This window comes from Athene cunicularia (genome assembly GCF_003259725.1).
Source record: "Athene cunicularia isolate RWA chromosome 4 unlocalized genomic scaffold, athCun1 chr4_part2, whole genome shotgun sequence".
Taxonomy (NCBI): domain Eukaryota; kingdom Metazoa; phylum Chordata; class Aves; order Strigiformes; family Strigidae; genus Athene; species Athene cunicularia.
In genome coordinates, this window is record NW_020799099.1 from 31,958,692 (window position 1) to 31,971,753 (window position 13,062).

Below are 13,062 nucleotides of genomic sequence, written 5' to 3' on the forward strand. Positions count from 1 at the left end.
AGGAGGTCCGCCCCGCGCGCCAGGGGGACGGTGGCGGGTTGGCGAAGATGGCGGCCGCGGTGAGGCAGGACCTGGCGCAGCTGATGAACTCCAGCGGCTCTCACAAGGACCTGGCGGGCAAGTGAGTGCTGGTGCTGGCCTCTCCGTGGCGGGGCGAGGAGGGGAAGCGGCCGTTGGGGTTACGGGCGTTGAGGGGGGAGCGATGGGAGGCTGCCGGGCCTGGGCAGGGGTGGCGACTCTTGCTTAACGGCCGCGCTTCTTTAAATAAAAAGAAGGAAGATTTAACTTCGTGATTCTGCCTTTTTTGCTTTGGTTTGTTATTTTTGTTTCAAACGACGGCTTGCTCTGTGCTGGTGGTCCCCTAGCATCTCAGTGGGGCCTTAGACCTTCGCCGTAGCTCCCTCGTGTCTGCCTGCCGCCCCTCAGAGGTCGGCTGCGCCAAACTGATAGATAAGTCGGGCAATTTATATTTCTCGATGCTGTCACTATTGTAAATCCATTGTTATTATTTACTTTAGTTGAATATTTTGGATGGCAAACCTTGGGGCTTGAGCTACGCACATTGCAGTGTGTCACATAGATGTTTTTTTTTCTCTCTGAGGGTTCAGTCAAATGTAAATTCTTTGAGTCCCAGTAGAATTGCTTCTTTTTTAGAGGAATTGCTTCACTTTTAGGATTCTCATGTACAACTTTGAAACTTTCCCCTCAAAATGTGACTTCAGGGTGAACGTAGTACTTACTTCATCGCTATTACAGGCACTGAGGTTATGGCCTAGGCAAAATTCAATTAGCTTTGTGAAGCACAAAACCTGGTATTTCTGTTTTTTCAGGAATAAATACCTAAAAATGCATAGTCGGTGCTAGTGCTAATGTCAAGTGACTGTAACATACTATTTACCTCGCACTCCCAATGCTGTTTCTCATTGAATATGGCATTTTGAACATTTTACTAATTTTAACTAATCCATGAGTGTTACAGTTTTTGTTACACTTTTCCTGTGTGCTATCCTAGGGGTGTGGTTTTGTTTTTTTTTTAACCTTAAGAATTGCATAGATGTTCTCAGATAACAACATGACGAGCTATATTATATGAAAACCTAGTCCTGGGCTTTAAAAACAGCCAGATACCAATTGTAGCTGAATGTTCCTTACGTTTGAACACAAACACTTTGGAAAATTGTCACCTGAAAGGTGTAGAAAATGTAAGCAAAAGCAGGGCTCTGGCACTGAAAATAAGCAGAGAAACAGAATATGTTACTTTTTTTTTTTTTTTTTTTTTTTTTTTTAATCTGTGGACAGATATCGTCAAATATTGGAAAAAGCCATTCAGCTGTCGGGTGTAGAACAACTTGAAGCTTTGAAAGCTTTTGTAGAAGCAAGTAAGTGTATCTGGCATAATTGGTTGCACACTGAGTAAAGGCCAGAGGTCTGTGGGACTGCATGTTGGTTAGGTCTGTGTGAGACTATGTAAATACATGATATTGTGGTCCTGTAGGAACTCAAACACAGCTAGAAGAGGGATTATCGTCACCATATTCAAAAGTTACAGGAGAATAGACTTGTAAGCTTTGTAAGTTGTTTTAACTTTCCAGCCTGTCATTATGACAGTGTTGGAAGGTGAAAACAAAGTAGCATCTGTTGGATGCTAAAATTGATGCTGGATGCCCCGTGGTATTTAAACTAACAATCTCCTTATTCCCCTGTCTCAAGTTAGTTTGAAAGACTGTCAAGAAGATGGTTAGGGGGTTTTTGTGTTGTATTGGATGTTTGGCTTATTGAATACCTCTATAAATTACACCTGTTGTAATTTTTTTAAGTTGAGAATAAACTTAGTGAAATTTAGCCTAAAGGTTTACTTTGTCCAAACTATTTCAGCAATTGAGAACAGTGATTCATAATGAAACTGTAAATCTAAGTGAGAAATTCATTATTATCTCTCAGGGGTTAGAACTCTGGTGACCTCTAGTGTAAACAAACTGTTTCTGAGAGGAAAAAAATTCACCTTTTAAAAACAAAGAAAAAAAACCCCTTCACTTGGATATGGTTTTAAAAACGTGAACTATTCAAATTTAGTATAAAAGCAAATTATTACATACAGTGAAGGCACTGACGAGCACTGCATCCATCTTGTGTTTTTCTTCCATGCGTAACTGAACCAGTGGTGAATGAGAATGTCAGTCTAGTGATCTCACGTCAGCTACTGACAGATTTCTGTACCCATCTTCCAAGTCTTCCTGACAGCACTGCCAAAGAAATTTACCACTTCACCCTGGAAAAGATACAACCTAGAGTTATTTCATTTGAAGAGCAGGTGAGCAATCAATGGCAAGGGGCTTTTGGTTTGCAGGCTTGGCTTTGGGTTTTTTTTCCTTTATCTAAAGTCTTCAAAAAGCTGTTCAAAGCATGTTCCTGCTCAGAGTCCAATTTTGTGTTTCTGTACATGCAAAACCAGAGCTAAATGCAGAGGGTATTTAGGGCCATGCAAAGAATACAGACTATGTCTCTTCATCGGGATTCTGGGCATGTAATTCCTCCGCTACCAGAAAATGGCTTCTTACAATGAAACAATACTTGCGCTACTGGAGGTACTGTTGGGAGACAGACTGGTACTCATTGTATTGCATTTTACCCAATTACTGAAACAGGCAGGTGGTGTAAAGAGCATCTTGACAAATAGCTTTTGTTTCAGAATAAATACCTCTGTGTGTGTATCTTAGCCGTAATCATTTTACCAGGATAAAAAAAGTTTTCTGAAATCGCAGTTCTAGTGAACTACTGAATGTGCTGCAGTCCTTTTTCAATGCAATTCTTGGGTTTGTTGTATGAGTATTAAACCATTATCTGAGAGTTCTTACAGAAGATGTTTTTATAAAAAGCCTTTAGGATCTAGTATTTGAGAAGAAAAGCAAGGCAGTTTCTGGCATGGTTTGTATTTGCTTCTTTTTGTCTTTTTAAGCAGCTTTTACTCTATGGCTTAAGCAAACATGCTTGCCTATATGTTATAATAATTATGCATGAATTAAATCCAAGGCATCAGATAATTTCTTTTTTTACCCACATTTCTGCTTATAAAACCCAGATAGTAAGCATTGCTATTTTACCTGCTGACAGCTGCTTTACAAAGTAGAAGTTTCTGCTTTAGGCTCTATTCACAGTTCACGTCAGTCCTATCTCATAGGCATGGTGTGAGGTATAACTGTGGGAAATGGCTTGTGAATCTTGTGCTCCAGTTCTCTAAAGTCTTGTTTCGTGTTTTTAAAAACTTTATAAAAGGTTGCTACTTAATCGCTCCGTGAAGATAAACTTCTTTTATCTTGTCACAAGCTTAAGTGGAAATGCTTCAAATCAGCACTCATATTTAAGAAGCTTGGTATTAAAGCTTGACGCAGTAGTCCCATGTGGGACTCCTGACGTGGGAAGAGTTGTGTGCATGCACGTTACTGTGTCTGTGAAGCTGGGGTATCAGTTGAGGGACTTCATGAACAAGAACAAATACTGTGAAAATTAATACAGAACCATTCAACTTTTGTAGTGTTTGCTATTGATTTTATTATTGTTTAGGTTGCTTCAATAAGGCAACATCTTGCATCAATCTATGAGAAAGAAGAAGACTGGAGAAATGCAGCACAAGTACTGGTGGGGATCCCTTTGGAAACGGGGCAAAAGTAAGTACTATGCTAGATACAGTTCTGGGTTGTTAAATACACTTGCTCCCTTTATATTTGACTAGGCTAGTGAGTGAGAATTTTGGGGTTGCCTGTTTTCCCAGAGCTTCAGTAGTTTAGGCCAGAACTACTGCCACATGACAGAAGTATAGTTTGATGACTGTACATTACAGTAAACAATTTAGTGGGGCAAAATACTGCACCAGGAGTTTTGCACTATTTTTTAGTCTTGTTGATAAAATAGCCTTTTTGATAATATTTTACAAAGTGCTCTTAAGGTTATTGAAAGGTTCTTGTAAGGTGGCAGTTCTTCCATGTGTTCACCTTTACAGTTCAAAATGAAGACATAGTTTGAAACTGGATATTAACCAGTTGAAGTTGTTTTGGGGGTTTTTATTTGCTTGTGGTTTTTTAATTCTGGAACTCTGGTTGTCCTTTCTATCCTTTCTCTGTCTGCGTGTAGAAGGAATTGCTGTAGGTTTTGCCTGTTTAGCATCTATTTGTTCCACTGCAAGTTTGCTTCTTAACTCAACTGGCTCACCACTTATGGCAAACTTCCAATTCACTAAAACCAGATTATTAGACTGTACGTTTGTGTTTTGGTGGACAGCATTATTTCTACTAGTGTTCGTAGGAGCCAGTTCTGTATTGACATTCATCTCAAATTTCCTTGCCCTGAGCAGAGAACACAAGTTTTGGTGTTAAGGAAGAAAAAAGCAGGGTAAAGCAAACTTTGCCAAGTGCTTAAGAATCATAATACACGTTTAGAAGAACTAGAGCAAGGGTAGTTGTGGAGCAACTCTGAGCACTTGCTTTTCTGTTTCTCTACAGACAATACAATGTAGATTATAAACTGGAGACCTACCTGAAAATTGCCAGGCTGTATCTGGAGGATGATGACCCAGTTCAAGCAGAAGCTTATATTAATCGAGCGTCCCTGCTTCAGAATGAATCAACTAATGAACAGCTGCAAATCCATTACAAGGTTGCCTAACTTGCTGTATCGCTTTCTCTTTCTGAAGGGAGATAATTCCACATGGAGATGTTTTTATGCAATGCTACTAAAAAATTCAAAATGAGAAAAGTGACAAAGGGAAAAGCTTCTAAATGATGTGGGGAGCTTGAGAACCACATCTTAACAATAATTAAACAGATCCTTCCTCATGATTTGGAGATGAGTCTGTAAGGTTTTCTTAAATGCCAGCTGTACTGATTGAAAATAAAACTCAGGCTTTAAACCTTCTGAAATATTGAAAATATTGCCTCCACCTTTGTCTGTAAATCTAAGAGGGGAAAAAATCACATCCAATATTAGGGACAATGGAAGCCCCTGCCTCCAATAATTAAATAGTAAAAGTAACTTTAAGCCTCAAGTAGTAAAGTAACTGCTGATATTTCTGCTTATTTGTGGATTTACTATTTACTCAAATTGTTTGCTAATTGGGATGAATGATGATAACTATAGTGTGACTATCAATCAAGTGTGGCAGTGTTTAAAATTCACCAACACAAAGCAGATGTGCCATGAGCTGTAACTCAGGGTATGGTGGGTTTGGTTTGTTGGTTTTCCCTTTTCTTGTTTTCTTCCTCCATGCGATGTTTTAAAGTGTGTGCTCAGTTGGAAGTGTAAATATTTTCTGTAAGCGTTAGAAAAGCACAAAGAAAGGGAGAGAAGGAATATCAGATTCTGTTATAGTGCTGAAAGGGAAAAGTAAACACTTGAAAGGTATAAATTGCTACCTAAGAGCTAGCTGTCAATGTCAGTAGTGAAGGGGAAGCTTACATAAGTACAATATCAGCTGTACAATATGTCATTTTACTTAATTTCTGGCATTTAGACATTTGCAGTGTTTAACATGTGAATAGTGCTAGGAAATGCTCTTTCAGTTGGTTTCCATTGTACTTTAGCAAGGGCTTTACAAGTCAAGCTAATCTTATGAGGACACGTATAGCAATATTTAGGGGATCTGTCATTTGATAATGTGGCAGTTTATAAACACCTTTATTATGCAGCCACCCCAGTTATTTTTCTTTTTCTGAGGCATACTTTCTTTCTAGGTTTGCTATGCTCGAGTTCTTGATTACAGAAGAAAATTCATTGAGGCTGCCCAAAGATACAACGAGCTCTCCTATAAGAGCATAGTCCATGAAACTGAGCGATTGGAGGCACTGAAGCATGCTTTGCATTGTACTATTTTGGCATCAGCGGGTAAAATACATGTTACATTTTTACATAGAAGACCCAACATGGGTATTTCATATCACCTGAAGCAAGTCAGCTTGTGCATTACTTGTGGGGAGGAATTTGAAATTGTGAACTCAGTGTCAAAATTACCTATTGGCATGCTGTTAATTCAGAGTTGGGTTACTTCCGTGTCTTTGCCAGTGGCAAGGTGGCGTTTTGGCTAAAGATGCAAAAGATAGTCAGTGGCAAACAGTGTTTTGGAACTGGATACAACCAAGTTCCTTCTTCAGTAGAGCTTTGTTGGTTAATTGCATGTCTTGAGAAAAAAGATAAGTTTCTGTTTACCTCTAAATACTCAGTGCTTTGGTGATCATTTATGAGGATTCTTCTTGACTCCTAGGACAACAGCGTTCTCGCATGCTTGCTACACTCTTCAAGGATGAGAGATGCCAGCAGCTTGCAGCCTATGGGATCTTGGAGAAAATGTATCTCGACAGAATTATCCGTGGAAATCAGCTGCAAGAGTTTGCAGCTATGCTGATGCCTCACCAGAAAGCAACTACAGCCGATGGTGCATATTTCTCTAAAGCCTTGTAATGCTGAGTGTTCATCCACAGGAGTTAGACTTGTCCAGGGTAGTCAAGGAGTGCGGTGGAAAAGAATGTAGGATTGCTTATATGATTATTTAAAAATTATTTCCCAGCATGTTATCCTCATGAGTATAGTTTAATAGCAAAGCTTCTTCATAGTTCATCTTTCTGATTGGCTGTTAAGGTTTTGAAATACTTTTCTAGAAGATAACTTGTAAAAACCTTGTTTCTCTGTCCATGCAGTGTCCACTGGCAACCTGCCAGTATTTCTAACCTTGCCTCATATGTTGAGCCTCTGTCCTTTTGAACTTCTTCAGTCCCTGTCACTGTTACAAATAGGATGCCTAGAAACATGTGACATGCATGTAGGCTGTAAATGGTTTGTGTGGATGATAAATTTATTTGAACTGCTTCATGACTTCACAGGAAGATGGCAGATAGTGAGGGAATGACTTGGACCTCATACTGTCTCCAAATTGTTTTCTGATCCATCTCACTGACATCTTATTAGCTCTGTTCTTCCTGGAAATGCTGAACAGTGAGAAATAATGTGAAGGAATCACTGGAACCCTAAACACACCCATCTCAATTTTTTAGATTAGAAGAATATTGAAGTGGAAAAATACATAAGCATGAAATACCTCTTAATCAGGAAAACCTTCCTAGTGAACAATGCTCATTGATTAAGGACAAATAAACAACTATGAAATCACAGAGTTGAAACCTGGTTAAAGATACTTTGCTAACAATAAGCTACAGTCCTTTCCTTGGGTCAATTTGTTGTTTATTTATAACCTGTACGGTTTGTCCGTGTAAATTAAAGAATGCAGGTTAGTTGATATTTAACAATGTGCTTATCTTTAACTAGAGGTTAACAGGCAAATGAGTTAAATTGTTAAGAAGAGAGAAATTAGATGAGGGTTTATCACTGTACAAGCACAGTAAGAGAGATTAATTGTACTAAGAGCTATAATGAATAATAATAATAAAAAGCAATAGTCTTTCCATTTGGCAAGCTGGGAACTGATCGCAGGAGGTCAAACTCCCTCAATTCAGATGTTGAGTCTTGTAGCAAAACCAAAGGCTCAACTTGATTATTCTAGAATTCAAATAAAAGGGTTTAAGCTACTTGTCTTAAACCATATGCCATCCATTTAGTTTTGTTTGCTTTCTTCTGTGTATCATAACACTGATGCAAGGCAGATGCATCTGGACCTTCTGCACACGTAACTTGTGGGGAAAAAAGCATTACTTATCTGCTCTACAATATAAACCACGTATTTCAGTCTTACAGTAATGGCGTTTTTTTCTCATCTGACCCCTAAGGTTCCAGTATACTGGACAGAGCTGTTATTGAACACAACTTACTATCTGCAAGCAAACTTTACAATAACATTACTTTTGAAGAGCTTGGAGCATTGCTAGAGATCCCTGCAGCTAAGGTATCAGTTTTCTACATCTTTTGTGAAAACAAGGAACATAAGAGACATGAAGAAAATAGCTGTGGTAAATACTAGGAAAATTGGGTCAATATTAGGAAATAATTAAATATTCCATATTCTGAGGAAGGTTAAATATCCAGCACATCTTTGGAGAAGGAAGGGTACACTGTGGAATGAACAATAATGGAATTAGATGCCGCTGATAGCATGTCTAACAATTTCATAATTAGTGTTGTCTGTAGGTTCCTCCCCCCAGTGGGTGGAGATTTTGAAAAACCCATAAGGAGTATAAAGTCTTAATCATGTTTAACTTCTTTCAGAATGGAAGATGTTTGTGACATCCTTCTCTCTTCATTATTTCAGGCAGAAAAGATCGCTTCTCAGATGATAACTGAGGGTCGCATGAATGGATTCATTGATCAGATTGATGGAATTGTTCATTTTGAGAGTAAGTTCGACCACAGTAATTTTTTTTTTTTTTCTTTTAGCACCATTCAGACTGAGCTTTTTGAGTTGCTTTACACGATAAGGAAATGAAGTTTCTTAATGTGTTACGTGTCTGAAGTGAGCTTGCTGCATCTTGCTGTAGCCAGGAGGTGGCAGAGTTTACTGCAATGGGGGACCACACTTCACCCACCCTCCCTATCACCAGGAAATCATCTGTTCAGTTCTACTTTGCAGTGTAGGAATTAGGCTTGTAACAGACAAAACCATTGTAGCTTTTGAATACAGAAATGAGCATGATGTGGCTGCAAGGAGGTGGGTGAGGGGAGTGGCAGAAGATACTGCAGTTGAAAAGGCGAGGGAATTGCTAAGACTTTGTTTTGTATTGGTTGTATTTTTGTGTGTGTGGTTGTGTTTCTTGCAGCTCGTGAAGCTTTGCCAACTTGGGACAAGCAGATTCAGTCACTGTGTTTCCAGGTTAACAACCTGCTGGAGAAGATAAGTCAGACAGCCCCAGAATGGACAGCACAGGCCATGGAGGCCCAGATGGCTCAGTGACTGTGCAGCCATTGTCTGAGTGGAGACAATCAACTGCCTGCTGTGCTGAAAGAAGGGAACTGAGTAGGACTGTGAGCCAAATGAATAACCCACCATCATTTCCCCACCTTCTGCTTTCATTCTGGCTTAGGGCACAGTTAGGTGACCCCTTGTTTGGTGTGACAGTTCCACAGTTCTCCAAGCATAGAATGATGCTGTTGCTGCCTCTGCGTTGCACTCTGCTATCCTGAAAGCTGTGGTTTCTACATAGAAAAAGCTGTAATGTCTGCAGCAAGTTTTGGGTTCGATTTATTTAATTTTTTTTTCCCATTGTATTGCTTTAGCTTTGAAGCGCATTACTTGCTGTGGTGCTTGTCCTGCTGTGAAAATATCAGTGCCATGTTTCTTTTAGTTGTAATTATTCTAATAAAGGCTGGAATGAGCCACTTGATTTAAGTGTTGTGGAGACCTGTTTGTTTTTTTTTTCTTGGGCAGTAACTTGAAATAATTTCAATTTTTGGAATTGCCAGTTTCAGCCCCTGGAAATGTTATTTGAAACCCAGCTTTTTTCCTTCTTCTCTGTTTATAAAACGCAAGTTTGAAATCTTAACTGAAGGAAATACTGACCCTTCTCCTGTGTTGGTACAGCAGAGCACAGAGTTGGCTGTGCTGAGAGATGGTGGTAAAGACTGGTGTTCCCAAGAGTGTTTGTTGCAGTGGTATGCTAAGTGGTGAGAATGTAGCACATGCTAAGTCAGGTAAGCCAAGCACTCTCTTTGTTTTATTTTCTAGATCAGCATGAATTGGTAATTTTACAAAAGTATCCATAGTGGTTTTTTGGAACTGGAGGTATAACAAGAGACTGACAGGTAGAGATTCTGCACTACAAAAGATTAAACACCTTTTGAAACGAGTGGCTGGAGAATACTGTGCAAATTACTTACATAATGAGATACAAGGACTAAGTAGAGTTGTCATATGATAAGCAGGACTAACTTGAAATGCTTATGCACAGCAATGAGGTATTGAAGAATATTGGAAGTATTTGGTGCCCGGGAAGCTGATGGACAGCTCATCCTGAGTACCATCATACAACACATTCAGGACAACCAGATACTCAGGCCCAGTCAGCACGGGTTTATGAAAGGCAGGTCCTTCTTGACAAACCTGATCTCTTTCTATGACAGGGTGACCTCCTTATTGGATGCAGGAAAGGCTGTGGATGTTGTCTTCCTTGACTCTAGTAAGGCATTTGACACCGTTTCCCACAGCATTCTCCTGGTGAAACTGGCTGCTCATGGCTTGGATGGGTACACGCTTTGCTGGGTAAAAAATCGGCTGGACGACCAGGCCCAAAGAGTTCTGAATGGAGTTAAATCCAGTTGATGGCCAGTCACGAGTGGTGTCGCCCAGGGCTCAGTTTTGGGGCCACTCCTGTTTAACATCTTTATTGATGAGGAGGGGATCGAGTGCCCCCTCAGTCAGTTTGCAGATGACACCAAGTTGGGTGGGAGTGTTGATCTGCTCGAGGGCAGGGAGGCTCTGCAGAGAGACCTGGACAGACTGGAGCCATGGGCTGAGGCCAACTGCATGAGCTTCACTAAGGCCAAATGCCTATCCAGAAATTACCACTTACGTTTAGACTTCTTTTCTCTTTTGCGCTGGAATACTTCCGTAACCCATGAAACTTGTGTTACTTAAAGGATTTGGGGTTAAGCTGGATGCACAAAGCTCTTACATGTTGAATCCTACAAGAAGTTGAATTTCTGGTTTTGCAGTAACAAGACTTTAGCCCTATTGCAACAAAATATTCACTGCTGAGATTTTACTCATTTCACTGTTCCAGTCTGGGAGAGGAAACTATTTCAGAACCGTCTAAATATGAAAACAATAGTTGTAGAGAAAGCTACCATTTCCCTGAAACAATGAGAGTTTGCCTCGTACTGGAACTGACATAGGCAAGATAGCAATCTGAAAACTCTTTGCTATTAGTAAATAGTTAAAAAAAAAAAAAAAAAAGGCCACATTTCGTGATACTGGCCTCCACAGAATTCTAATACACTTAGCTACTCTTTCTCCATATCTGCTGTTGATGTTTAGAAAGGATGATGAGCATTTGAGTCTTCACAGGCTTTTACTCTTTATCTCCATTCCTTTGGAAACATCATTCATTCTAGCTGCGTACCTAGGATACAAACAACTTCATACTTTCCAACTCTTTAACTGCTTACAGAAACAAAACAGAGCTGGATGACAAGGCAAACGTCCCTCAGAAGAATTCACAAGGTTTTGGGAGGTCAAGCTCAGGGTGACAGCACATCACTACTCTTACAAATTTTACAGCAGCAAGTACTTGCTAACAAATCAAATTCCCTAATACAGGAAAGAACGTAGAGAGCATGCTGGCTGTACTTATTAAACGTTTCTAGATTTATAAAGCGGTGTCTTGTTTCAAGGCATATTGACACTACTACTTTGTAAGAAATTGTCATGTGAGTTTAGACCCAGTTACAACATTATTTGCTATGCAGGTATTCTTACACATCTTATCCAACAGCATCAGAAAAGGAAGAGCAAAACGGTGACATAAATGTGTTTGTTTTAAAGGATGAAATGTATTTTGACCATGTATTTTCAAGAGAAATTACTTGTAACTTGTTCAGAGTGGCTGAGAATTTTCTCTCCCTTCAAGAGAAATGTGGTCAGTTGCTATTAGTCTGGAGCCTGTTGGTTTTCTTACTTGTCTTATAGATATTTTTTTTATTTAATGTCGAAAAGCCAAATCACACTGACTTCTGCACAGACCTCTCTTCTTGGGAACATGCCTTTTGCAGATTAAGGTATGCTATGTATGCTGTTCATACCCATCCCCAGTTTAGGGCATTTTGTGCTTTACTCTGCTACTTAAGGGAGAAGACAGTTCTAAAAAAAGCCGTAACAGGTTGTGTTCACAGATGCTTTGTGGAGCATGTTTTTTTTTCCCCGTGGGCCAGGAGGGACTTCTGGAAAGCAACAAAGGGATCTACTTTACCCTCAGTAAGTTTGAAGATGACACCCAGTTGGGTGGGACTGTTGAGGGTAGGGAGGGTCTGCAGAGAGATCTGGCTAGGCTGGATCGCTGGGCTGAGGCCAACTGTGTGAGCTTCACTAAGGGTAAATGCCGGGGGCTGCACTTGGGCCACAACCACCCCCAACAGCGCTACAGGCTTGGGGAGGAGTGGCTGGAGAGCTGCCAGTCAGAGAGGGACCTGGGGGGTGATTGACAGCCGGCTGAACAGGAGCCAGCAGTGTGCCCAGGGGGCCAAGAAGGCCAATGGCATCCTGGCTTGTGTCAGCAATAGCGTGGCCAGCAGCGACAGGGAAGGGATCTCACCCCTGTACTCGGCACTGGTGAGGCCGCCCCTCAATGACTGGGTTCAGTTTTGGGCCCCTCACCCCAAAAAGGCCATTGAGTGACTCGAGCGTGTCCAGAGAAGGGCAGCGGAGCTGGGGCAGGGTCTGGAGCACAGGTCTGCTGGGGAGCAGCTGAGGGAACTGGGGGGGTTCAGTCTGGAGAAGAGGAGGCTGAGGGGAGACCTCCTGGCCCTCTGCAGCTCCCTGACAGGAGGGTGCAGAGAGGGGGGATGAGTCTCTGGAGCCAAGGAGCCAGCGCCAGGCCCCGAGGGAATGGCCTCAAGCTGCCCAGGGCAGGGTCAGGCTGGCTCTGAGGAAGGATTTCTTTGCAGAAGGGGCTGTTGGGCGTTGGAATGGGCTGCCCAGGGCAGGGGGGGAGTCCCCATCCCTGGAGGAGTTGAAGAGTCGGTGTGACCCAGCGCTGAGGGATCTGGTGGAGCTGGGAACAGTCAGGGTGAGGTTCATGGCTGGGCTGGAGGAGATTCAAGGTCTTTTCCAAGCGAGATGATTCTGTGATTTCTGAGAGGAGAAACCCAAGTTGACCAACTCTAGCCTCAAAACCAAGATGATCTTTGGTAATCAGGTGCTAAGCACTCTGCACTCAGGCCCCACTGCTGGCCCAGGTATCCTTCCCCACTTCAGCCAGCGCCTGCCCTCATGTAGGAGCCAAACTGGTAGTTTCCCACTAGATGGAGACCAAAGCACATGTAACTAATGTAGAGGCCTTGGCTCTTGTGCAAGACTTAGCAGTATGTTCCCAGTTCTATTTTGTGACTGAATGTGTTCACCTGTAGCAAGCATAGAAG

The 13,062-nt window shown here is 41.4% G+C and overlaps 1 protein-coding gene across 2 annotated transcripts; it reads left to right on the forward strand.

Moving 5' to 3' along the window:
• Positions 1-6: 6 nt before the first annotated feature.
• On the forward strand, positions 7-9,325 carry COPS4 (COP9 signalosome subunit 4). 2 transcript variants are annotated; one of them, XM_026848068.1, is made up of 10 exons: positions 7-121; positions 1,300-1,379; positions 2,160-2,311; positions 3,562-3,665; positions 4,497-4,650; positions 5,724-5,874; positions 6,251-6,421; positions 7,767-7,882; positions 8,246-8,330; positions 8,751-9,325. In XM_026848068.1, the coding sequence occupies exons 1-10, from the start codon at positions 48-50 to the stop codon at positions 8,882-8,884; spliced, it is 1,221 nt and encodes a 406-aa protein (XP_026703869.1). In that variant the 5' UTR covers positions 7-47; the 3' UTR covers positions 8,885-9,325. The 2 variants fall into 2 exon arrangements, with proteins under 2 accessions (XP_026703869.1, XP_026703870.1); XM_026848069.1 differs by lacking the exon at positions 1,300-1,379 and having other exon boundaries at positions 19-121.
• The last annotated feature ends 3,737 nt before the right edge of the window (positions 9,326-13,062 follow it).